Source organism: Pochonia chlamydosporia, chromosome 4, assembly GCF_001653235.2.
Source record: "Pochonia chlamydosporia 170 chromosome 4, whole genome shotgun sequence".
Taxonomy (NCBI): Eukaryota; Fungi; Ascomycota; class Sordariomycetes; order Hypocreales; family Clavicipitaceae; genus Pochonia; species Pochonia chlamydosporia.
The window spans coordinates 1,421,313-1,447,373 of NC_035793.1; the positions used below are offsets into that span (position 1 = coordinate 1,421,313).

The 26,061-nt window shown below is 50.7% G+C and overlaps 7 protein-coding genes across 7 annotated transcripts; 3 read left to right on the forward strand and 4 right to left on the reverse strand.

The window, feature by feature from the left end:
- Positions 1 to 699: 699 nt before the first annotated feature.
- On the forward strand, positions 700 to 3,952 carry VFPPC_14320 (peptidase family M28 family; the record flags this gene model as incomplete). The annotated part of the gene is made up of 4 exons (XM_018292089.1): positions 700 to 1,022; positions 1,078 to 1,338; positions 1,390 to 2,307; positions 2,359 to 3,952. 4 exons carry the CDS (start codon positions 700 to 702, stop codon positions 3,950 to 3,952), a joined length of 3,096 nt encoding a protein of 1,031 aa, XP_018143367.1.
- Positions 3,953 to 4,093: 141 nt separating this feature from the next.
- VFPPC_07847 (aldo/keto reductase) lies at positions 4,094 to 6,184 on the reverse strand (the record flags this gene model as incomplete). The annotated part of the gene is made up of 8 exons (XM_018286648.1): positions 4,094 to 4,519; positions 4,619 to 4,705; positions 4,753 to 4,929; positions 4,983 to 5,183; positions 5,230 to 5,743; positions 5,791 to 6,022; positions 6,090 to 6,121; positions 6,171 to 6,184. The coding sequence occupies 8 exons, from the start codon at positions 6,182 to 6,184 to the stop codon at positions 4,094 to 4,096; spliced, it is 1,683 nt and encodes a 560-aa protein (XP_018143368.1).
- A 923-nt stretch (positions 6,185 to 7,107) lies between these two features.
- On the forward strand, positions 7,108 to 8,152 carry VFPPC_16005 (hypothetical protein; the record flags this gene model as incomplete). Its single annotated transcript, XM_018293758.1, has 2 exons — positions 7,108 to 8,029; positions 8,082 to 8,152. 2 exons carry the CDS (start codon positions 7,108 to 7,110, stop codon positions 8,150 to 8,152), a joined length of 993 nt encoding a protein of 330 aa, XP_018143369.1.
- Positions 8,153 to 11,908: 3,756 nt separating this feature from the next.
- On the reverse strand, positions 11,909 to 12,528 carry VFPPC_07849 (extracellular membrane protein, CFEM domain-containing protein; the record flags this gene model as incomplete). Its single annotated transcript, XM_018286649.1, has 2 exons — positions 11,909 to 12,216; positions 12,300 to 12,528. 2 exons carry the CDS (start codon positions 12,526 to 12,528, stop codon positions 11,909 to 11,911), a joined length of 537 nt encoding a protein of 178 aa, XP_018143370.1.
- A 5,637-nt stretch (positions 12,529 to 18,165) lies between these two features.
- On the reverse strand, positions 18,166 to 19,055 carry VFPPC_07851 (glutathione s-transferase; the record flags this gene model as incomplete). The annotated part of the gene is made up of 2 exons (XM_018286651.1): positions 18,166 to 18,268; positions 18,355 to 19,055. The coding sequence occupies 2 exons, from the start codon at positions 19,053 to 19,055 to the stop codon at positions 18,166 to 18,168; spliced, it is 804 nt and encodes a 267-aa protein (XP_018143372.1).
- Positions 19,056 to 20,318: 1,263 nt separating this feature from the next.
- Positions 20,319 to 21,466, forward strand: VFPPC_07852 (NAD binding Rossmann fold oxidoreductase; the record flags this gene model as incomplete). Its single annotated transcript, XM_018286652.1, has 2 exons — positions 20,319 to 20,359; positions 20,419 to 21,466. 2 exons carry the CDS (start codon positions 20,319 to 20,321, stop codon positions 21,464 to 21,466), a joined length of 1,089 nt encoding a protein of 362 aa, XP_018143373.1.
- Positions 21,467 to 21,924: 458 nt separating this feature from the next.
- VFPPC_07853 (lysophospholipase precursor) lies at positions 21,925 to 24,125 on the reverse strand (the record flags this gene model as incomplete). Its single annotated transcript, XM_018286653.1, has 2 exons — positions 21,925 to 23,261; positions 23,333 to 24,125. 2 exons carry the CDS (start codon positions 24,123 to 24,125, stop codon positions 21,925 to 21,927), a joined length of 2,130 nt encoding a protein of 709 aa, XP_018143374.1.
- Between the last annotated feature and the right edge of the window lie 1,936 nt (positions 24,126 to 26,061).

The following is a 26,061-nucleotide window of genomic DNA, read 5'->3' on the forward strand; positions in this document are numbered from 1 at the left end:
GAGTCGCTCGTCCGAGACAAAATTAGCATTATCCCGGCAATGTACTCCGCGTGGTGTAGCCGCGAGGGTGCGCGTTGGTTCACGTACGCCGGTGTGACGAGTGGTTTGCGATGAACTTGGTGAAACGTCTTTGTGCTAATTTTAATTGTTGTTTTTTATATCAGGCTGGGGTTTGAAAATATCAAACTGATGTTGTCGGCCGACATATCGCGATAACGCTACCGTTGTTGGACTCGGAGGTGTCACTGGTGTGGGGTAATTGCCTCCGGCGCTGACGTGACGCAGCCGCACCTTCCCTTCCCAGCTCTTGCACCAGACAGACCTAAGCTCTGCATTCTTTCACGTCATTCCACTCACTTTGCATGTTCTTCCAGCCCGCGCCAACTCCAACCACCTCACCTCACCTCACATCACCTCACTTCGCCGCTCATCGCCCTTTGCTGGGAGTATATCCATCAATCGATCCTATAGATCCTTTTACTCAGAGGTTACTGTTCTCGTCATCCTACTACCCGGCGCAGTTTTCTCGTGTCTGCCAGCACCCTCCCATCATCGAATTTTCGTCCTGCATTCGAGTGAACCTACATCATGTTCCTTGGTACCGCGTAAGGCGCCTTTCGCTCAACGCTTTCGATTTTGCTTAATGTGAATGCACCCTTACTCGCCCTTTGCAAACTCACATCGTATACACCAGTTGCCATGAGGTCCCTCAACCCGTTTGCCTTCCGGCCCGGCCCGGTTACTTTCTGGACGACCGCCACTTATCTCGCCATTGTGATCTCCTTGATCTATGTCCAGGAAACGTTGCCGCCTGCGCCGTCCGAAAAGGCATGGCCGCAAGGTGTCAATTTGACAGACGCATGGTTGGATCTGCAAGCTATTACTAGATCATATCACCCTTACAATAGCCATGAGAATGATGTAGTTCGCCAATATCTTATGCGTCGGTCCAAGGAGATTTTGGAGAAGAATGGCGTCGAATACACTACAGATTTAACAGGTGGTGTACCGTGGGAAAGCAGGTTCGTCTGGAAATATCCTGCTAGTGAAATACTTGCCGCTTACATGTGTGAATAGCTACCTGTTGTCGGCTGCGGATGCACAAAAGACCGACAAAGTTGCGAGCCGGCCTCGCGGAGCTACGCTGTTTGATGATCGCATTTCAAATGTGACTTATGCCCAGCGAGATAACACCATTGGACAGTACTTTGAGGGCAACAACTTTTACGTGTATATTCATGGCTCTGAGGACCCAGAGGGGGATTGGTGGACGTCTGACAACCTGAGACGAAATGCTGGAAGCGGCAGCGGAGTACTTGTGAATTGTCACTTTGACTCGTAAGTCATTTCATGATTCCAACTTGTTGATGTGATGCTCACTGTTTCAAGGGTCGCAACTGGCTACGGCGCAACTGATGATGGCATGTCATGCGTCTCGCTCCTCCAAATACTTAGCCACTTTACGTCACATGGTCGTCAACCTAAGAACGGAATTGTCCTGCTTTTCAATAATGCTGAGGAGGATGGTCTACTTGGAGCACGCGCTTTTGGATACAGCCCGCTGGTGCAATTTTGCCATACCTTTGTGAATCTGGAGGGAGCTGGAGCCGGAGGACGAGCCATGCTCTTCCGAACCACGGATCTGGAAACCGCTGAGGCTTATTCTACGAGCCCTTATCCTTTTGGATCCGTTGTAGCCGCCAATGCTTTCGAGAGGGGTGTTATTAAGAGTGGTACGGACTACTCGGTATTCGTAGATAACTTTGGCCAGCGAGGTCTCGACATTGCTTTCTATTCGCCACGTTCGCGATACCATACCGAAGAAGATGATGCCAGGCACTCTTCCGTTGACAGCATTTGGCACATGTTATCGGCCGCCCTCGCGTCTACCGAGTCACTTTCGAAGTCTGCGAGCACCCAGTTCAGCGGCCCGCGCTCTGATGGCAGAAAGGATCTGGTTCAGAATGGTCGCCCGACGGCTGGTGTTTGGTTTGATTGGTATGGGCGAGGTTGGTCCGCGTTTCCGCTTAGGGGCCTCTTTGCGTGGTCCCTGACCTTGCTTATCACTACACCGCTTGCCCTGTTCTTAGTAACATTTTTGCTGGTGCGCCACGATAAATGGTATTTCTTTACTTCGACCGTCGATTCCGATTTGGACGATTACGACGGAAAGGTATCCGTTGGGGGTTGGAAAGGGTTTGTCCGATTTCCATTTGCTCTTGTCGTTGCGGGCGCTTTGACAATTGGTTCGGTATATTTGTTGGCCAAGGTCAACCCACTGATTATATATAGTAGCGCGTATTCTGTGTAAGTGTTCATTCTGGCATTACTAAGTCCGCTGTGCTAACTCCTTTACAGATGGGCTATGATGATTTCCTTGTTTTACTTTGTATCATGGTTATTGCTTCGTGGTGCTCATTTCGTTCGCCCAAGCGCGCTGCATCGTGGGTTTACCCTCATGTGGCTCTTTGTCATTACCTGGGTTCTTTCCATCTTCGCAGCCGTCGCCGAAGATCGCATGAACATTGGCGCGTTGTACTCGCTCGCCTTCCTGCACACATTTGTCTTTGCAGCCCTCTTGATTTCGCTTTTGGAGCAGTTTGCCCTTCCGAGCAAACAGGATTTCGCCAGGCAGCTAGGCGGCGAAGACGAAGCCGAAGCCGAAGCCGACGCCTTACTAGCCGATGACGGCGATGATGATGCTCCTGAGCAAGAAAATGAAGATGGCGAGGATGCAAATATCGCGCCTACTCCAACGGAGACAACACCACTGAGGACTGGTGAAGAGGGGTATGGGTCTAACGAGCAAGCCACTACTTTTGCCAGCACCTACCGGAGATCCATATCAGAACCGAATAATACAGCCAACGGTGGCGACGAAGTTAAGCGCAGCTTTCCACCCTACGAAAACGAACAAGCATGGTCTGGCCGATTGCCAACCTGGACTTGGTTTATTCAGCTCCTACTGCTCGCTCCATTGTATGTTATCGTGCTGGGCAATCTTGCGCTAGTACAAACCACGTCAATGGCTATGACGGGTACAGACGGTAGCAGCTTGCTTGTTCCGCTCATGGGAGTTGGCGCCTTGACGATCCTGCTTCTCCTTCCACTCACACCGTTTATTCACCGAGTCACCCACCATGTCCCAGTGTTTCTTCTTTTGGTCTTCATCGGAACGCTCATTTACAACTTAGTTGCCTTCCCGTTCTCCGTTAACAACCGCTTTAAGTTTTTCTTCCAGCAAGTCATCGATCTGGATGAAGGCACAAATGTTGTCAACCTGTTAGGACTTGAAGATTTCGTGCGACCCGTTATCAGCTCCCTGCCTACTCCAGCTGGACAGCACATCAAGTGTACTGGGTCAGCTTTGCGCCAGAGTTTGAAGGATTGTCAATACGATGCATCGCTGTTGCCCCCAGATTTGGCACATGGAGAGAAACTAGAAAATCTAGTGTCTCTGCGAGCCTCCAAATCTGCAGATGGCAAGTCAATCCTTGTGAGTCTTGACGCACTGAACACTCGGACTTGCTTCCTCGACACGTCGTCCCCAATCTTTGGCTTTTCTATAGATGGTGGCAGTAGGAGAGATGAACGATTCGGCTCATTCCCCCGTGATGGTCTTCGACACATCCAACTCTGGAGACGTGACTGGGAAGGCGGTTGGAATGTAACACTCCACCCAGGCGGAAACGGGTTTTCTACAGACACGAAGGAAGCCACAGTTCAGGAACCCCAGGTCAACAGCCTGGACGACAGCCCCAGCAATGGCGAGCTCAAGCTTCGAACGGCCGATGAGTTCTCAGTGGCGGCCAGGTGTCTCTGGTCAGATGCCAATAGCGCCAAGACGATTCCTGCACTTCATGAAGTGAAGCAGTACATGCCAACGTGGGCAATTGTGACGAAGAAGTCGGTTGGCCTTGTGGAGGTGAAGAAGACTGTCAAGGTGACCTAATATGTAGCATCACGGAGTAAGAGGACGCAGTCTCATGTTTTGTATTAGTGTGGCGGGCATAATCACTTGTAGTAGTGTTGTTCGAATATCAGCAGACTAATTAATTGAGCGTATGTTATCAAGCAACATATCCAAATGTTTTTATGCGCGCATCCCTCTGTATTCCTGTCCACAGTCACCAATCTTCTGGTACACAGCACCCAATTTTTCTCCGCCCTTACCATGCGCAAATGCATCGATGGCCATGATATCAACATTGCTCAAGTTCCACCCAAACACTTTAAGTGCGTCCGCACACCGATCCGAGATGCCCAATCTTGTCCCCACGAGGATGGCACCAACGGAGGGCTGCTGCAATACCCATCTACTTGCTACGTCTGCGATGCTAACGCTGTATTTAGTCGCGAGAAGAGACAGTGTGCTCAGTAGGGACTGGAACTCCTGCCATGTGCCCCAGTGGCTGATCATGTCGAGGTATTTCCGCTGTGAAGGGTTCAGCGGGTTAGACGGGGAGTATATATCAGGTGGGGGTTGGTTGAGCCATTTCTCCGTGAGGAGTCCGCCGCACTGATTTGTTAGTTACATGTTGTTTTCTGTGAATGTTTCTTCTTATCCATGGAATCTCTGTGTGGAGTTTAGAATGGACATCAGCTGAGCAATACGTACAAGTGATCCATAGGTGAGTAGTTTAAGATTATACCGCTCACAAACTTGAGTCATGCCCATCAACGGCCGGGTATCAATTGGCGAAAACTATGTTGTCAGGATATCTGAATATTGGCGGATCTCACGGGACGTACCTGAACTTGATTCGATACAATGCCCACTTCACCCGTACGATCTATCAAGTATTTGCAAATCTCCTCCGTGTGCTCTGCGTCAAAGTTGCAGAGCCCCACGGCCGATAGGAGCTCCGGGTGGGATTTCGTAATGCCGATTAATTCATGTAGGATCTCGAGATACTCCTTTGCTTCGTACTGCAGTTTATCAGCAAGATTCTTGGATGAAGCTATGTATACGGACAACGTACATCGTACCAGTGGAACTGAAGCAGGTCCACCCGTCCACCTAGTCGTCTGCACCGTTCCTTCACAGCTGCTAGGACATATTCTGTAGTGACGCGCGTGTTGATCGGTTTGAAAACGCACCATTTTGTGGCGGCGTATATTTCCGGCTGGATATCTGGAGGGAGACTATTGCGAAACTCGCCGTATACTAACTCTGCGTCACCCTGGGCATGTCAGTTGGGATTGGGAAGATGAGCTGTTGAGACGTACATAATGGTCTGCCATGTCGGCTGCGACGAGACCCGCCTCCACGAGCTTGATGAGCTTTTGTTGCTGTTGGTCAGAGTTGCCTACCCCGAAGGCAGGAGAAGATAGTTGCCATAGCCCGTTGAACAACCTGGGTAGCTGTCGATTCCCAAGTGTGAATGTCTCGATTGCACTGTCGGGCGGTAACGTAACCGTGATGCGATCCGCATTACTGGGGAGGGATTGAATAGCGGTATCAGGAAAGAATAACTGCAGTGTATCTCGGACTTGACGATCTGCCCTTGAAAAGGGATACTGCAACTTTGAATTCGTACAGTAGGTCTGGCAGGATGAGAAGCTGGCCAGTAGAGCCTGGAGATCTTCTCTGAGTTTGGGACTCTTCTCCGGGGCAGACTCCTTCAGGGCTTGCATGGCCTGCACGGCGTCACCCGCGAATTTATCTAGGTTCTGTGACAGTGGTGATTTAGGTGTCCATGAAGCGTGTGCTTGGATGATGGAGTTGACAAAGTGTGATAAGCTGAAAATTAGCACCTTGCGTTATCTAAAGAAGGGTGTGAGACGAACTAGGCTAGAGACTCGCCGGCGAGCTTCGAAGAGAATACACATCTTGTTAGGGCGAGGAAATCGACGCATTCGGGGGACGAAGTGCCAGGGGATGGAAACAGTTTGGAAGGTTCTGTGAGGGGGGGCGGCGTTTCTTCGAGGCGGGCTCGGATGTGTTCGACGAAGGGGCGCTGGTTTATGGGACCCTGGGAGAGGAGGGTTCGGAGGGCGGAACGGAGGTAGGCGGGTGGTACTTTTTTGTTTGATTAGTCTTGTTGTGAGATGGGAGGGTGTTGGTTGGTGTTCGTGTTGGTGGTTACAGTTTGATATGAGGACATCGTCCATTACGTTGCTGGCGGGTTTAGTTTGGAGTTCGGTGGGTTGGGTGGGAAGTGACTTACACGTGGCCACCCATGTTGATATTTACTTGCAGACTTTCGTGTATTAAATGATCTGTCAGAGGGTTTCGAAGCAAGGCACGAGAATCATTGATGCTATGCCATGCTATGCGGTTGTGAGATCTCACATCCCCGCATGAAGCATGAGGGGTTGCGGGACCAAACCAAACCAATCCATCCCATCGTTCTGTCTTGTCTTGGTCATTCGTACAACATTGATTGATAGACAGTTACCGAAACACCACTCGCCGCTAGTACCAGCATGCGATGACTGAACCAAATCCTACAGACGACTCCTTCGAGCTATACGACTTGAAAGTCCAAGTCATTTGTCCGCCAGGCGAGAGAATCCTATGCGGTGCCAGAGAAGGCGATTATTTCACACTACAAGGCGAAATGCTGCATCTGCCGCCGGGTCAGGGGATTAGTATATACAGTCTATGTGAGATGCTTTCCCATTGCGCAATCGGTGTACGTCGCAGTCATGACTTATTATTTTCATACAGCATCTGTGCTGCCCTTGTTGGCGGCAAAGCAGCGTCCCACGGATAGAAATGACTGGATGACGACGGATGCATTAGTTGCTTGTCCGGATCCGAATTGTCCTTCAAAGTTGAGGATTACGAGGATTGGGGTGAGGAAGTTTGGGCATGCTGAGACTACGGTGGTTGGGAAGGAGGGAAATTGATGAGACGTTGTGCAAACTCGTACATTTGGAGAGGTGTGGTGTATTGCGAAGTTCTGGCTGCTATTTATGTGATTTCGTTTCTTTCAATTGCCGCAATCTTATAATATGATAGAGGAAGATACACAGTTGTGAAATTGTGACAAGATAATTGCCTCGGCACGCCCCACAAACTTCAACTCAACTCCAGGAAACTCAACCACCAACATCACCACCTCTTATTCAAACCTCATCTCATCCCCAGCACACATCGCCATGCTATCATCAATATGGAAGCCCTCGGAGAAAATACGCGGCACCCATCGCCATGCGCTCATTTACTTCATCTGCGGTAACCCCGGCCTCATCGGCTTCTACGTCGACTTCCTCGACGCCCTCCGCAACCTCCTCAACACCTCCGAATCACCCACCGCCTACGACATCTACGGCCGCAACCTCCTCGGTTTCTCTGACGAAGAGCACGAGCCCTTCAGCCAAGGCAATCCCCCCTGGGACGTCCACGGCCAAGTAGACGGCATGTACCAAGACGTTGCATCCCGCTTCATCACCACCCAAGAAGGTCCCAACAAACCCTACGACTTTGTCATTCTCATGGGCCACTCCATCGGCGCATACATCTGCGTCGAAATCTTCCACAGACACACCCAAGACCCCAGCAAAGCACCGCATCTCAACCTCCGCCACGGCTTCCTGCTCTTCCCGACCATTGCGTCCCTGGCACTCTCACAAAGCGGCACCCGGATGAACTACCTGCGCAGCCTGCCCACCATGGAAACCCACTTCATCACATACGCAAAAGCCCTGCTGAGTATATTCCCACAGGCAACACTGCAATGGGTCATTGAAAACATCATGTCCTTCTCGGCAAACGCTGCCTCCGTCACGGCCGAGTGGCTCAAGAGCAGGGACGGGGTGCTTCAGGCGCTGCACATGGGCAAGTCGGAGCTGGATACCATCTTTGAGGATACGTGGGAGGACGAGCTGTGGGAGGTGTCTGCCGCGGCGGAAACTCAGGCGCCGAGATTCTTCCTGTTTTACGGACGGGAGGATCACTGGGTTGCGAATCATGTGAGGGATGAGTTTATTGAGAGGAGGAGGAGGGCGGGTGAGAAGGGGGGCAGGACGAGCATTACGGTTGATGAGGGGAATATTCAGCATGCCTTTTGTACGAAAGAGCGTGAGTGGCCTTTTTTGGTTTGGTGTTGTTGATGTGCTAACTTTTTGGGCAGATACGAGTTGGAGTATTGCGAGGAGGGTGCATGGTTGGGTTGAGGAGATTGATCGGGTTGACGGGATGTGATGGGTTGCCGTTTTGTCGGTTTAAAGAGCGGCAGAGGCATAAACTTTTGTTTTATAGACGGTATGAATGGATTTTGCGTAGATATAGACATAGATCGGAATATACAAGATGGCGTTAATGCTTGATTTCTTTCTTTTTGGCGTTACACTTCGCATCTGGCTACTGCTTCTAATCTTCTTGCTACTTGGCTATTTGCTTCCCTTCCTCGGGCGTGTCTGCATACTGTAGTTGTTAATTCAGCACAACCAGACTAACTACTAGGACTTCTAAGACTGTCAGTAGTAGTGGTGGTCGTAATAGCAGTAGCAGCAGAGCAGACAACCCAATCCAACATACTTCCAATAGACATTCTAACAGCACTTTTTACAATAACAGCATTACACATCTAACAGCTCTGCTAAAGTCAGCATGCTCTAAAGATTTCAAGGAACCGTGCTTGTATAAGAATTCCAATTACAGCATAAAGACGGTCACACAGCCGCTACGATAGTGGGATGTGGGACGAGGCTATCGACAGCGGGCTGCATAGTAAAGATGACGAATTAAAATGGCGCTCTACACAGTCGAATTCATGATCTTGCCGGCCCCGGTTGTCTTTTCGGTGCTCTTGAGAAACACGATCTCGTTGCTGTTGCACTTCCAACAAGTATAACTCCGAGGTGGACGGCTGCTGTTGGAGCTCCGGCTATTATGGTTCAATTAGGATGTTATCCTGATCCAATGGAGGAGAGAATGCAGCACGGGTTGACGGTAGCTGGCCCGGGGAGATCCTTTGGATAGCATTCATGGGTAGACGGTGGTCGGATGCAGATTTGATTGGGATAGCGTACGCTTTTGAACAGCGCACAATGGTCAGAGACACGTTGAAAAGGCAGATTGAGCCATCAACTGAGATTGAGGATGTAAGATAAGCTCGGTGCGTCTGTTGCTTAGCCATTCGTTATCTGTCGCCTTTACTTAAAAGCGTACTGCGTATAGAGAAACGAGTGTTCTCGAGGCGCTGACGACGGAGTGGTGTTGACTATGCCGGGAGGACGCCCTGCGAATATCCTTTGTATTGCCACAAGTCGGGCATGTAACGCCAAGATGGTTGGCAGATATCTGTTTCGCATGGAACAGTACCATGTTTGCTCAAAAGCAGTATTAGTACACGGGGATACCAGTCGAAATCGAGTGCATTATCTCCAGTTAGCTTGACAACTTGTTCGATGTAAGCTCCCGATCTAGATTGTGCGAAGCAATATGGTCCAGTACATTCTACCACCATACATGACGCTATTAGATGATGCTTGAACAAAAGCGGTTTGGTGAAGAAGCACGCTTCGTATGGCCAGAAGATGCACCGAGTCTAGCTTCGGAGGACTTGTTCTCCTCGTCGCGATTCCGCTCCATTCATCGTGGCAGACTTTGCAGAACTGAGCAAAGGTCCTCATGCATGAAAAATGTCCGCTTTTCTCATGGTCGGCCAAGTGCCACTAAATGCAAACTATTTGCACCAATGCTAATCAATTGTAAACTGGCGTATTGCAGGATCACGAAGCTACCACCACACAAGCAGCATACCTGTGACAGCGACTCCCAGAATAGATTGCATCGGGCTTGGCCGCCTGGACCAATGGGGCAATAAAAGAACCAAGCCGATCACCATTCTACAGCGCTTCCATGTCTCACCATTGGGCCATGTCTCGTCAATCTTGTCCATCAAGCCAAGAAAGCATCGGTCATTTGCTGGCGGAGGCAGTGTCGGTTCCTCCCACCACTTCAATGTCGAAGTTCAAATGCGACTGCAACTGCTACCACACACCAGCTCATTGTAACCACTGACGCTCGAATGAAGCAATATCGTTCGATTGAGACGTCGGAGACTTTGGAACATCGTATTATAGCACACCAATAGCTGTGGCTAAATGGCATCAAAAGCCTGTCGAGTAATTTTGTGCTTGCAACTCTTGTCCAAGCAACTGGGACATGATTGACGTCGCCTAAAATCAAACCCTGAGCAGACCAGCACTTTCCTCAATACCTTGTTGGTGCCTTCCTTCGTTCCTTCCCTGTCGAGTTCAGCAGCCCTGGCCCGTCATTCTTCCACGCACGCCCCCTCCACCAAGTCGAAAGTCAATCCGTCTCGTCGGCGGAACCGACTTCCGACCAGCACTTCTTGGCCAAGAGATTGGCAGATTGACAGATTGACATGGCCACAGGAAGCAGGTACCCGACCCGGATTGGAGCGCGGCACTGCACAGAAAAATTCTTGGCTTTTTATTTTACACCTGCGGCTTGGGCTGAAGAGCGACAAGGGGTCACCAATTCTGCCGGCCAACAATGCTGGCTGTAGAAGCAGAATGGAAGAATAGGCAGGACGGCTCATCGCTCTACTTTTCCACCTGCGCCCTTTCCCGCTCGTTCCATGAAGTGAGACAGCATCATTCATTTCCCCACACTTCAGACCAGACCTCGCTTTTCTTCCAAAGGTCCATGACTCCCTAGCGAAAACTTTCAAGGCTTCCAATTCCCAAAGGCGATAAGCCCGGGTGGCGAACAAGAGGACGAAAAAACAAAGAGCCTGAACAATAGCAGGCAACCGGTCCTGATTGAGCCGAACTAAGCTGCCCTTTAACCATTTCCGTCGACTCTCCCAATTTGCACTTATCCACAAATCCCACCGACTCCAACAACCACCAGACCCCGACCGTACTCCGTCCTTCAAATCTGGTTCCCCCACGGCCAGAAATGTGGGCTGTAATCAAAGGAATTACTCGCGCAGCTTCTATTAGTAGTAATAAATCAACCCACCTGTTGCTTTCCCCGGACGTTCGTTTATGCCGTGCGTGCGTTTGCCATACAGTCATAGGATGGGCAGGTTATTACAGGGGACAGAAGCGACGGAAACGTGCAAGGGCGTGGATAGACAGCAATGGAGCGACAGTCACGCGAGCTGCTTTTCCATGGTGTCTTCATCTCATGCAATTGCGAATCAGGACCTTTTTTCTAGGCGCCTTCATCGAACCATTGGTTCGGTCCTCGCGGTGTTAGCAAGTCGCGGGGTCTGTACCATGATTCATTGTAATGCAATACACTTTTGCCAAGTCCCGGTGTCCCGATCGCATGATTGTGTTATTGGGTGTATGGGATAACTCCAGATATCCACCTCCGTCGTGGCGTTGCCTGGAAGCTGGCGCTGTGTAGAATAATTGGTCCCCAAGTTTAGAGTTGGTGCCATTGTTGTCGTGAGAACAAGTCCATTTCCCTGTGGATTGGTTATCAATGACAGCCTGATGCTCAGATCGGACATTTGGGAAGATGTCTTGGCGCTGTCAAAATCGTTCTGTCCATTGCCCCCTGCATGTGGTTCAATGTCACCGTGGAACGACTTGCCCGACAAACACTTGTGCACATCTCAAATCAAAATATATAGCACGCTAGACAGAGAAGTCTTACACAAAGAGACAGTGTCCGACGCAACATCTAACGATCCAATTTCGGTTACATTTCATTACAGTCACATTGATCACGGTTCAAGCATCGCAAGTTGAAAACCCAGAGGCTCATTAGTATTACCCAGTTAACTGGTTGTTTTATATTTTTGTGTAAGCACACACCCCGAACAAGGGGCAAATACCCATCCACAGCATATCCAATATATGTTACATCTGCTTCTTCACAGCAGTCCCAGTTTATCTCCAAGTCATGTCGATCCCGTGTTACCGCGAGGCCCGACTTTCATCGTGCCACAGATGTCCTCATAATTGAAGTTGCTTACAGAGCCAGAGCACCGATGGCGAGCATGGCAAGGCCACCAATGGGGGCGAAGCCAGCGGCACCGGCAGTGACGGGGGCAGAGGTGGCGGGAGCAGTGCCGTTGCCGGTAGGAGAAGGAGCGGAAGTCATGGTGGTAGGGCAGTCAGTGGTGGCGGGAGCAGACTCGGTAGGCATGGCAGTCTCGGTGGGCTTGCCAGTAGGAGCCTGAGTCTCAGTAGGCTTCTCGGAGGACTGAGAAGCAGGAGCAGAGTTGCCACCCTTAGCAGCCTCATCGCAGAGCTTCTGGGTTGCGGGGAGAACCTCGCCTTAAGGACACGCTGAAGTTAGCCATGGTGTTCTTCCATTGTGTCCAGATTCGCCCACCGAGAGGAAAGGAGTATCAACTTACTGACGGCCTTGTCGGCACCGCACTTGGAGATGACGCAAGAGGTAGCATCACCCTGGACCTTGGAGAAGTTCTCCTTCTTGCAGATGCAAGCAAAGTCAGAGGTGGAGCAAGAAGTGACCTTCTTGACGGAGTCGTCAAGGCAGGGAAGAGCGCAAGAGGGGATCTCGTTGCGGTTCTGGGCAGAGGCCAGAGCGGCCATGGCGACAGCGGCGACAGCGACGAACTTCATTTTGAAGGTATTAAGGAGGATTGTTGAGGTTGGTGATGTACAAAAACAACGAGTGAAACTGGAGTACTAAGCGAGTGGATGAAGGGAAGGAAAAGAAGGATGAATGGGAAGGAGGACGGGTCTGCTTCTTTAAGTAGATAACGAGAGTCAATGTATTTTCCTTGTTCACTGCCGGACAAGCAAAATACCACAAGCTTTCCATCCGCGTTGCTCAAGTGAACGCACTTACAAAGGACTCTCCACTGACATTTCTCCGTCTCTCCAACCAGTCCACAAGGGTGAGCCGGGGCATGTCGTCCACGCCCCCTCCAATCGTTGATCCACATGAAATCGTCCTTTCCATCCCGGGGACAGCGAGCAATTGTGTTTGCGGTGGTGAGTGGCCATGGAGATGGCCTGTTATGAAGTCCTTTTGGGTTCTCCAGATGCTTCGCTGTGGCGGTTGGTCGGCCACCCGCCTGGGGAGGGGTGTGTCGGTAGTGGGTAGACTGGAAGTCAGGACCCAAGCTCTCAAATGACCAGGCACTATCCCAAGAAGTGAGATATTGATTGGGCAGCTGGAGGACCTTATGAGATGTGTGATGAGAGTGGCAAACCCGGCCGCAAAGCTTGGTGCTGTCGAAGCTGTGATCATCCTAGCCCCTTTCCCCAGCGCTCGCTGGCCCCGTGCGTGTGGTGGATGCATCCTAACTGCATTTGCCCAACACGACCGAGCGGCCGAAGACGATCGTCGGCCAGCACCGGCGAATGAGACAGAACCGGCTCTGGCGTGCAAGCCTTGCAGACCCGGCTCTTGGACGCTTCATGTCCAGCCGGGATAGTCAGCCCAGAATGCAACATGTGGTTTGGTGAGGATGGTTCTCTCATCCCAAGCATCGACGATGTAATCTCGGGCTGCCGGACTGGGTGGTGGGCCTTGGAAATGAGCCTCGACTACCAAATCGTTGGTGAGTAACTAGTAAATGTCAATTTTGAGGGTGAGCATACACACTGCTATAGGTAGCTCTGATGCTGTTCTGAAGTGATATTACCTGTAGGTAGATTATCACAGTTCTCTTCAGCAGGTAGCATATGGCGAACCTGCTTTGTATGCTTCATGGGAGGAAATGCATTGCCAGCCGAACCGTGATGGATACACAAGTTGTGTGTGCAACCAAGTATTCTGCTTTATGGCGTTTCCAGCGACGAACCGAACTTTCACAACAGGTGGAGGACTTCAGCACTGTGCCTTGTTGTTGGTAGACTCAAATTGATGGCATCGTAAATTATTGCCATGCAGAGCCCGTCCAATGCAGGAGAAAGCAAGACGGTCTCAAAAAAAAACTATGTTCATGGTTGTCTGCCACCCAAGCCTTTTGGCTCCTTCCAAATGTGCCAATGTGCTTCTTTCTTTCCTTCCTCAAGATATCATTGATGCCTTTATTGTCACTCTCATTGGTAGCTTCCGTACCTACTGTAGGTACCTACGGTGGGGGTTTCAAAAGTATTTGAACACGGAAACGTATCCCATATCACTTTGCGTGCTGAGGCACATTGAGATGTGTTGGTGTATACCTGGATGTGGGCAAATACTTTTTATCACAGACTGTAGGTTCTTACTGTACCAGGCACGACCCTGTTGGTCCGATAATTGAATTTGGGCAAGTGCAATGTAGCGCCTCTAATTTTGTATGTGTAGATACCCAAGGGCGTACCTGGCTTGATCAAACCTGGGCTGCCCTGCACAACAGACGTTTTCTTGCCAGGTATCTCACAATAGACTGTATTCTGGAGGCCATGCTGACTTACATCTTCCTCGAGGTATGTTCTTACAAAACGAAGAAGAGTCACTCAAACGCTTTGCATCTAAATGAAGCCGGTTTTAGAGAACTGAATGATGTCTCAGGCCAGCCAGACCCTTGGCCTGCTTATTCTCGAAGACAACTATCTTCTAAATGTCCCGCATGTTTTCTCTGGACACAAGGAAATAATGCGAGCGATGCTGAACAACATCAACAGCAATCCGCAGCAACTGCAGCAACTGCAGCAACTGCAACTCTCTCTTATGGAATGAATCACAGTTTAAACCAACTGGGAAATGCTGCGTAGTCAATGCCTCCAAGAGTAGCGGCAAGCTCCGTCCCAGTCATTCGTAAGGAAAGGACTCGGGCATCACCACGCCCACGCATCTCAGCCTCACCCAGCCAACAGTGGATCATTGACATGGGGGAATTTAGTCCGCTCTATGGAGTACGGAGTAGTTGTGTTGAGGGTACACTGCCCAAGCGAGGATGAGCGGATTAAATGACATCAATGGAGACACAGGCATCTTTTGTGAACAATACTGCTCTGACGGAATTTGTGAACTACGCCGCTCCGGTGTCGCTGCATCCATCTGCCAGTGATGAGCAAAGAGGCTGGCATTCATTTTCCATTCTCGGGCAGCCTGATGCCAGTCGATGTAAGAGGTATGTATTGCATACGGAGTATTGAGTACACGCACATGCTTTTGACAGCCCTGCTAAATTCATTTTGAGCTTGTCATCTCGGCTGGAACATGCCTGGGAAAACACATCAGATATCAACTTCGATACGGCTGTAGCCCATGCGAGTATTGTCTGGTGAGATCCCTTCATAATTTCCCCCTCATTGCGTGATTCTGGGGAAACCTAGAGCATCTCTGGGGTATACTGCTTGAATCGAGTTCATTTTTTTCTCCGAATCTCGCGAAGGGTTCGGGCAGAATAGAGAAAATACGGACCCATCATGACTTATTGTTTTCTCCCAGTCCCGTCTGACGTCGTACTGGAGTCACTGGTGGGCCACTCAACCGGAGCGTCCAAGTTGGAAAACTTGTTTGTGGCACCCACTGGCATGTGAAGCTCTCAGTGATGTGAGGCTCCAGCTGAGAGCTCGCCAGGCCCTCCCTGTTGCTACCAGAAGCTTTTTGAAGCTTTCTCACATGCTTTCAAACAATCTTGCCATCAATATCCACAGGTGCCAAGGCCACCACGGCTTGGTTGCAGTTTGGTATGGTGGCGTCTGTCAAGGCAGAGATCACGACGCAGGCTCAGGGGTTTCAGCTGCCGACAACCAACATTGAATCCTTCTGAGCAACAAACTTCCTGGGCGGTGCAGGGACGCGCCGTTGTCGTCGGCATTGTTAGCCAAGAAAAGAGATCCGCCCAGGGTTGTGTTGGGAGAGGCGCCTTGCTGTGGAACTATGAAGCCCCTGTCTTTCGCTTGCTGTCATCACGAACCTACAGTCCTGGTACGTTTGCATAACACATTCTTTGATGGCACATGCCAGAAGAACAGCAACCATATGGAAAATGACTCTGTCTAAGCTAGCTGGCTTGGGCAAGAGTCAAATGGAATAATCATGTCGAGTCGTGTTTAATGCAAAATGGAACCAAGTGAAAGATTCTAGCGAGATGACCATATCGGTATGAGGTCCTGAGCTATAATGGTCTGGTACATTACAGCTCAAGCTGCCACGTGAAATAAGTACAGCAGACCTTTCGGTGTTCATATCCGATGTGCAGCGTTCTCGAATGACGGTACCATGCGAGACACGCCAAAGCTCAGATTGACCCACCTACAGTTCATCCTGAGCGACTCTTCCATTTTGCTCAACTATTTCGATTGCATGTCTCAGCTGACGGAGCAGTCTTTACCCATAACACGCTGGTATGTCTCTACCTGGAGGCTAGTTGCGACCAGAATCAAGCGTGGTTTTCACGACTGGGATGACTAGTTCTGCTTACTTCGTACTCTATACCTGAAGCAACCGGTTATCAATAGATCCAACGCTGGCAGTGTTTAAAATCATCAACAAAGTTTGAAGTCTGGTTTGGCTAAGTGGTGCATATGGGAAATTAAAGTGTGCTGCGCTTTACCACTCACTGCATCGGCTGCATCCACGGCATAAACTCGATGCGCCTGCCAGCCGAATGCTACTTGACTAGGTTTCATCTGCAGCTTCTTCTGCAAAACTCGATCCCAGCCTGGTCTGGCTTTCTTCAATTCCCTTTTGCCGTCGAGCCAAGCCGGACCGCGCTTATCCAACACCAACAATGGCAGCTCTGCTGTCCGTTCCGCCTTGGCAGCAAATGAAGATATCCACTGCAACCCAGGATACGATGCTTCCACACACCCCTCCCCTGTCCATGCGCGAGGACTGGTTTGACGCCGCCAGTGTCTGACCCCTGAAGAATCGTCTCTCACGTCCTGGATCTAAGAGAAACCTCCAGTCAGCATAACAGTGCCGTGTTGCTCCTTGAACTGTGGTTGACGGAGTCCTGTCCGACCGAATCCATTCATTTGCCCCCCGTCTTACAGCGCCTCAGTTTGGCTTCCAACTGTTGCCACAAGGCAAAGTGCCATGAGCCTGAGCGGGCCATTCTCCTGCTATGATCTGGCGATCAGCAGCTGTTCGGAGATTGCATGCAGCCTCTTCTTTCCTGTGTGGCTGCAAAGCCTTGATATCTGGCAGTGGCTGCATTGCTTGGGACTGCTCGATAGCAGTTGCTTGTGGGCATGAGGCGATGTTCATCCGACCATCAATGAAACGAACTAAGCATTCGCTGTGAAGGAAACCAGCGGCTAGGCCTCAGGACAACTCCGTTGTGCAGTTATGCAACCAACGAGAATCATTACTATGCCTCACAAAATACGCTATGCCTCACAGAATGTCGATATTGACTCTGCTATACTGACCCATCTTTCGCGAGCTACTCCGTGATATGGCCAGGCCCGGAATATCATGGCGGCCCCACGATGTCTCCCCTGTAAGGTGAGTTCATGAGAAAGAGACCAGTTAGGCCAAGCTAACATGAGATGAGACCTTGGCTGTGAAATTGCCTGCGAGACGTGAACACGTATATAGTAGGGCTGTGACAATCTTGTCTCCCACAACGATTCTTTTGAAAGCCCTTTGAACTTATGCTTGCGAGTTGATCATATACTCATGGCTAGAGATGGACTGTTTACTTGACTCGATAACGTCTTTTTTTCTCGATATATGGTTCTGCGACTACATTGAGTCTCACGCATACGGTATCGACGGCTTACTCTTCGACAAAAGGCCATCATATCAGCTCTTCTTCAGCCCAAGGCTGCCACAAATGTCGATCCTGTGGTGATTTATCAGACTTTCAAGATGTGTTACGGTCAGCAACTATGGTCTACACCATGGTCGCACTCGTCCAGGCATCAACAGATACAAATATCGAAATTGACTTGATCGAGACACCTCGAAGTGCGCTCGTGCGCCATACTTAAGCATATTGATTCTCGAACTGCCAATCCCATCAGTTTCAGCAGAGCCGCTCCAGGTTTCTCTGTCAAACATGCACACAACACAAATGCTTCTTATAGGGCCTCCCGTCATCCGCTTGCACTATTGTCGACAGCGAACCATTGTCACATGGAGCTGTGAACACCGCACGAAACATATGATTCGAACAACATCGAAAATGTGGAGGAAAAAGAAGAGAATATCTTGACCATGATACTAAAATCGCATCTCAGGTATCCCGGCCTCGCTGCCTTGAACCATGCTACCTCCATGCTCCTGAAATAAATGCCAACCAACGCCTACGCCGTTCCGCAACTGACTGCGCACCATTTCCAAGCCGTATTCCAAGAGGCGTCTTTCTACATCCATCTCTCATAATCGGGGAAATATCGAGTGTGGATTCTCTCCGCGTAGTCAATTATAGTCGGATAGCTTCGCACAATTTTGGCCGTCTCAGGGGCACTATGGAGAAATCGAAATGTGAGCAAAACACTACAAGAAATGTAGATTGGAGGTACAGAAGGCAATAACTGGCAGAAATTACTTACGCGGTGCAAACCAGAGCACCTACAATGAAGCCGTAAACGGCTGCATCTGCCTCGGTATACTCTGGTCCCCCCAACACCCAAAACGGCGCATCATCATCGTTGGTCTTGCTCTTTTGACGGCTACTGGTCTTGATTGACTCGGTCAAGAGCGCATTCAAGCTATCCCAGACTTCTTCCTTGAACAGCTGCACTTCCTCGTCGGTCAGACGGCCTGTGCCCTGCTGATATAGGCCCTTGGAAATGGCGCGATACGCCATCCACCCGACCACAATCTGTAGAGGCCACGGCACGGCCGCGAGCACATTATTTCGCATCTCGTCGTAGTTATCCCACCATTTCTCGCGCGTGCCGTAAAAGTACACCTTATCTTCCAACAGCGCGCGAATCGCGAGGTCGTGCGCTCGCTGTGCTGGCGATAGCGTGGTATTCACGTCCGGCAGCGTGCCAACGTCGACGAGATTCCGAATAATGAGGGTGGAATCGCCAAGTTTGCTTGCTACACCATCGGAGTCGGTAGACTCGACGTATGGAATCTTGCCCTTGGGTGCGGATGGAGGCGAGCCTCCTCCGAGGCTGTAGGAAACGCCGCTGAATCGTAGCCTCGCCTCGAGCTTGATAACAAATGGCGACCAAACGTACGCGTTTTTGGGTGGTGAACCGCGGAATACCGTGAGCCGTGGGCTACCGTCGTCGCCTGCCATGGTTTTCTTTAGTGGCGATGCTGTTGCTGATATGGGATAACCGAGGATTGAGGTGCTTCCTGAGGGCAATGGTATTGTAGGAGGTGAGCCGTTTGATTCAATTGATGACAGTTGGCTCGGTTTGCGCCGTTCACGCGACAAGCTACGTCAGAGCTGTCCCTGCTGTCAGCTGTCAGCTCACGATCCCAAAATAGACATGAGGGGCAGAAGTGCGGCGACCATTCATCTTGAGCATGGTGACCAAACCATTGGCCACACAGGTTGAGTTTTGTCTGCCAATTGTTGTTTGCAATTTCCTAATTTCCACAAGCAATACGGAACACCAGAAAAAGAGCTCAAATCGGGTGATTGAACGCGTATACAAATAACGATTTACGGAAGGACGCTAATCTACAGGGTAGGTTGCAAGTACGTTGAACAAAAACCGATGAATTGAATCCACTCTGTGCTTGACATCATGTCGCCAATTGACCACGGCTCGCCAAACCACCACCGTATCGAGAGAAAATTGGATTCAAAAAGTTGATTTGTAACAAGAGGCTTGCATTTTTTTTTCTTTAATATGAGCAAATATACACCGTCTTGAGTCATACCGAGGCATCATACACGTATTTAGTGGTTCAGGGCGACACTCAACCTATCCATCTCGGCAATAGCACTGCAATACCAGCTTCCACAGAGCAAGATGCCCAGTCACAATGCCAGCGGGGGCAATAGCCGCCGTCAAATACCGTTTCCACGCAGTAACACGGCACGGAGATAAACTCATTTAAGAGCATTGACGCCGATTCAATCCCCACCTGCCCGAGTCTCGGCCGGGTTGAGCTCAACGGTCCGGAGAGATTTCTGTCAATCAATTAGCAAATTGATACAGGATCTACCGATTGCTGTAGGTAGGTAAGGGACAGCTGACAAAGACAATTGCCGTCCGGTCCATCCAACGATTTGATCGAGGCAAGGAAACTAGTCTAGTCGGCCCTTCTACGTTGTTTCTGGGTTATCGTCAGTGGCTTTTTTGCCTTCGAGGGTGGGGCAGAGGGGACCAGAAGCCGGAAGCTGCCAAGTTGATGAAATATTTTCTGGCTCTAGAATTGCCTCATCTTGGAACAATACTACTGACTATTATTAATACTGTCTTGAATTGAATTCGTGTGTATAAATATACAAGGTTCCCAGACGTGGTGATTACGACATTGTCACCTCTCCAAACAGCTACCCCGCTTTAAGCTTCAAACTATCAAGAGCTCCTACAAGACAGACAAAATGGCAAGCAAAACATTCAACGTCGGTGTCGTTGGTTATGGGTAAGTCTTCAAAGATAGAAAAAGAAACATCATCTCTACTCGTCACTAACTCACCATAGCATGTCCGCCAAAGTCTTCCACATCCCCTTCATCACCACAACCCCCCAACTCAAACTACACAGCATCGTCCAACGATCCCCCAAAGAAGGCAACTCCGCGCCGCAAGACCACCCCTCCGCCAAACACTACACAGACGTAAACCAGCTCCTCGCCGACCCCGAGGTAGACGTCGTCGTCGTCACCACCCCTCCCGACAACCACTTCCAGCTCACCAAGTCGGTCCTCCAAGCGGGCAAGCACGTCCTCACCGAGAAGCCCTTTGTCCCAACGTCCGCCGAGGCCGAGCAGCTCATCGCCATAGCCAAGGAGAACAAGCGCCTCATCTGCGTGTACCAGAACCGCCGATGGGACACCGACTTCCTCCTCGTCAAGCACCTGGTCGAGAACGACACGCTCGGCCGCGTCGTCGAGTTCAACTCCCACTTTGACCGGTACCGCGCCACCGCGCCCGCAAACTGGAAGGGCGAGCTGGGGATCCCCTCTGGCGGAAGCGCCCTGTTCGACCTGGGCACCCACCTCATCGACCAGGCGTACGTGCTGTTTGGCATGCCGCAGGCTGTTCATGGACGGACGCTGTCCCAGCGTGCTGGAAAGCCGGACTACTTCAACCCGGATGCCGTTTCTGCTGAGCTCACGTACCCGGACGGGAAGCTCGTCAACATTCGTATCAGTGTTTTGAGCGTGGAGACGGTGCAGCCGCGGTTCTGGGTTCGTGGATACAAGGGCAGCTTTCACAAGGTCGGACTCGACCCGCAGGAGGATCAGCTCAAGGCGGGCGAGAAGCCCACTGCCGCGGGCTTCGGTGTCGATAAGCCTGAGAATATGCGCCTAGTGCTTGTTGATGACGATGGAAAGATGAGGGAGGAGAAGGTGCCGGTGTTGAAGCCTGAGACGTACATGACGTTTTATAATGCCTTCGGGAAAGCGCTTGAGAGCGGGAAGGAGGAGGACGTTCCTGTCAAGGCTTCTGAGGCGAGGGATGTATTGCGTATCATTGAGGCTGTTTTGGAGAGTGCAAAGACTGGCAAGGATATTGTCTTTGGTTAAAGTGGGCTGATTAGTTTAATGATACTGATTGAGGGCTTGAGTCGTATGTATTGAGTGCTATTGTGATGTGCATGATGAGTCGTGTGGAGATTGCTAGAACATTACAAGAGGTGGATAACTTCGTGGTTATTTGCAATGGGTACTCGGGGTTTACAAAATGAACAATTTGGATTGTATAGGATGGATCCCATGCCCGCTTCTGGTGAATTGTGATATTGTATAGCTTGTAGCCTATCCACAATGGCCAATTTTGCATACGCATGGTAAACTGCTGGTAATCACATAAGCAATCCATGTCAAACTACAACATAACCAAACGGACTCAACACTAACAGACATTCTAGTTATTGTAATATCATTAGAAGTGCATGCCATGCTGGTATTCATCTAGCCAATAACCTGACCATCTAGTCCCAAAACCAAGTAAAGAGAAAACTCCACGTCCCGTCCCAAAGCTTTTACAAATTGAACGCCGTAACAGCCATAACAAAAAGCCCCATAGTCGTCATCATCGTACTCAACCCCTGACTCGCAGCATCCGAGCTCTTCGTAAGGATGGGCTTCCCGTAGAGATTCGGCACATACGGCGCGGGCTTGGTCTCGTTCAGTGTTCCGTTCCAGCAATAGTGCGTAAAGCACTGGCGGCACTTGTCAGGCACAGTGGTTTTGGTCCGCTCAAAGCTGCGAGCGAGCATGGCGCAGCCAACGCACACGGCCCAGTCCGAGTCTCGCGTGCTGTTGAGTTGTGTGGCAACCGCCCAGCCGTTTTGGATGATGGCATCTCGCTCGTCGGACTTGATGGCCATTTGGAAAGTCGATATATTAGATTGGTAGATATAGGGGTAGTTGGGGATGTAGACGATGAGAGGCGACGGGGTCGTCAGATTAGACGAGTTGCAGCCAAAGAAGACTGGCTTTGTGTTGAGACCCAGATTGATGAATGTGTCTTTGCCTGGGACTGGTGGGAATCCCGTCCCGTTGGAGATGGAGCTCTGCAAAGAACGTTCGTAAGAGGCAATGGCGGATGCTCCGTCCGGCCAGCTGCTATCTGTGTCGGCGGAAGAGTCGATTGAGAAGACCACGTCGACATTTCTTTCCCGGAACAAGTGAGGGTGGTAGGGCACGTTCTGCAGATCCTCACCACCGTCGACAAGTGTCAGGCGGGTTTCATTGGCGCTGGGGTTGTTGGCCGTGTTCCAGCCCTTGAACGGGTTGGGCGTCCAGTCTGCAATGTCGTTGCTTTTGTCGCCGAGAGTGTTCAAGAAGGAGGTTAGAGCCTCGACGATGAACTTGGGAATGTCATCTGGGACATATCTGCTGTTGCCGTCCTTGATATAGAGGACGATCTGGTTGAATAAACTACTTGAGGTGCCCATGACGAATCCAGCATTGTCAAAGCCAACGATGCACTTCTCCTTGTCGGGAATTGAACCGTTGGTGAAATTTGAGCCGACGTACTGAAGCGGGATGAAGCCCTGAAGAGACGGGTCAAAGGAGCCGAACTCCCAAGGCGAAAACTCAAAAATGGTCGAGTTGGACGCAATAATCTTTTGTCCAGGGGCGCGACCGTCGGCAATGATGAACGGAAGCGGGTTCTTCCCGGATGAGAAATCCGGGTCGTTGGCGATGGAGGAGAATGTATATCCAGGACCGCCGTTGGTTGCATTGATGAGCTGATAAGAAAGCATACGGCCCCAATAGTCGGTGATGGAACGGTCGAAGCCTGCATTATCCTTGGCCTCTACGTCGTCAAGAATCTCTCTATAGTATTGCAACAGACTGTACTGCTGGGGACCTGTGCGCAACGAGTGGTTAGCATGCTTGTTCACGCAGAGATACAAGGCCCGTCACATTGTTGGTACATACCCTTGAGGATGGAGTCGTCAAACTGCCAGATTTCCGGCGCATTGACGGCGTCCTGAACTGAGGTAAAGTTGTTGGTATACATGCTACCCACCAGCCAACTACCACCAGAGAGACCAGAAATATATGTTGCACTCTGAAGCAAGCCGCCCAAGTTGCCCTTGGTCTCACTGCCTGTCGACCGACTATCCCACGCAGCGACAGCACCGGCGCCGTTCAGCATGGCGCGGTAACCGCCTCCAGAGACAGCCAATCCAATGTTTGGCAGCGCGGTCGGGTCGCTCGTCGCATTCTTGAGATAGGCGTCGCTGTCGAAGTTGGGAATGGCAATGCGCTTCAAGAATTTGCGAATCGGCGTAACGGTCTCGTTTCGGCGCTTCGGAATCCATTCCTTTTCCTGTGACGACAGACTGCTGCCATCTCGCACTTTTGGACGGGTTTTGGGGCAGTTGACTGGGGACGGCGCATATCCCTTTGGTGATTGATTTGTGGCTCTATTGATGAGGTATGTGTCGCGGATAACGTCTGCAGATTCGGAAGGGCTATATTGGTGAGGTAAATCTGCAAGAGAAGGGTAGAAAGCGTTAGCAATGATGCCGCTTGTGCTTCGAGGCGTGTGATGGCGGCGTCTGGTGTTGTGGCCGCTGCCTCGAGACGACGTTGTTGGAAACATACAATTTGGAGCTGCATCGAGATCCCAGGATGTTGGTGGTTCAGCAACGGCTGCCGCAACTTGGGCGGGAGCAAGCGCCGTCGCTGCGGCTAGCAGCAGCGACAGTTGACTTCGGATGGCCATTTGCCTCTCTTGCCGTGTCGCAAAATCAATTGAACAGGCAGCGAGAGAGGCGAAAAGAAATACCAGATAAAAGAGAGTTGGAACTGGGGACTTTGGATCGGATCGGTTGACGGGCAACACGAGGGAGCCGAGGAATTATAAGTAATACCAGACCAGACATGGACGCGGACATGGGCCATTTGATTCAAACGGACCAGACATGGAGCCAAGCAGATCAATGATTGATGAATGCACTGTGAGGTCCCAGTGCCAGTCTTAGTCTGGTGCTCCAGTTCTTCACTCCAGTTCCCGAGGCGCTGTCCAGTCGTTGTGCCAGTCGTTGGTCTAGCGCCTGGGCTCCAATGTTGGCGGTCTTGGCGGGCGAGACGCTAACATCAAGTTGAATGAGCACAGCACAAGCTCCAGTCTGATCATTGATGTCAAATTCACCGACCACATGCAGACATTTGATGGATCCAGTAGCCGCAGCATGTCAAGTTCGATTTTGATGGATCATGCTGAGTCAATCCATCAATGTCCACTTTGATCGGGTCGCGCGGATGCGATGTGGTCGGTCTGGTACTGTAGCCTTATGCAGATGACTGACTGGAATTCGCAATCATGGATGTGCCAAGGAGAAAAGATTCAGTGGGAAATTAATCAAGCACCAGGCTGTACTTGCTATGTTCAAACAAAGCAATCAAGCAAGCCAGCAATGCCCATTCACCAGCCCTGCTGAAAGCATAGGACGTACGCCACCGGGCGACAATAGAGCCTGGTCGTCATTGTCGCCGATTGCCACACAAGACAGCGAACCAACATCCAGACACATCAGGACTTCTTGGCGCTCGGAAACATTTTGCTTCAACCAGGCTTCATCTCGCCATCGACTCAACTTTCTTCGGTCCTGACAACAGCATTCTCGGTCACCCAACATCCGAAACGATACATGAATATGCATGCACCGCAGTCCCCTCGTCATCTTCACTCGGTACCTGTCCGGAGCACAACATACAGCCACCTCCCGAGCAAACTCAAACTGCAAAAGTCTATGTCGATCTCACAGCGAAACCCAGGCCAACGCTGACCAACCTGGCATGCAACAGTCCGGTGCATGCGTCCCCGAGGCAATGATGTGCCCTGGGAGCCGCTCATAAGTTCCAGCAGCTTTGCCAAGACTAAAAAGCACCCGAGATTGCGCAAACCTACGTAACAGGAGGTGTCACTGGGAGCCTCGAACGGCCCGTGGAGGACTTGGCATAGCCTTCTATGCTCCCTCAAGCTGCAGGTGAGCAAACTGACAGCTGAACTGTTTGGGACCAGTTCTGTGTTGGTCATCCAAAAGAGCAGACATAAGAGACCATGTGTGCTGTGAGTGAAAATTTGGCATCAAGTTCTGTTTCTGTGACGTGTTCTGAGCCATCACGCTGCAGCTATAGTGAGACTGACGTGAGATGTGCGGCATGTATTCTGCACTCCACAAAGCGGACTTCCAAATCCTACGATAGACCGATGGCCTGTGCTTCTGTGAATAGTAGAGCACTCAAGCACTATCTGAAACAAGCCCCTAGTTGGCGGAGTGAAACTTGCGCGTGACGACATAAGCCGGGATAGGTCCTTGACCTTGTTATAGTTATGGTAATCTTGCCACAACTGCAAATGGGATACTGTCAATCACTGACCACCAGCACTACAACACATGGAACTCTTTGATCATCACTCATAAAAGTGGTCACGGTCAAGTTCCAGAAGAGGTGAAGCTGAGCACCCAACATCCCTGAGACCTCGCAGGTCTTGCTTGTGACACAATCTGCGTGAAGCCGCGAGCTCAACACGGCCAAACATTCATATGGTACCACCGAATCCAAGTCTACCAATATGGATATCTGCACTTTACAATAATTTGGACGACCCATTACGATGCAACTGGCAGCCCAGATGTGCGGGCTTCCTCTGA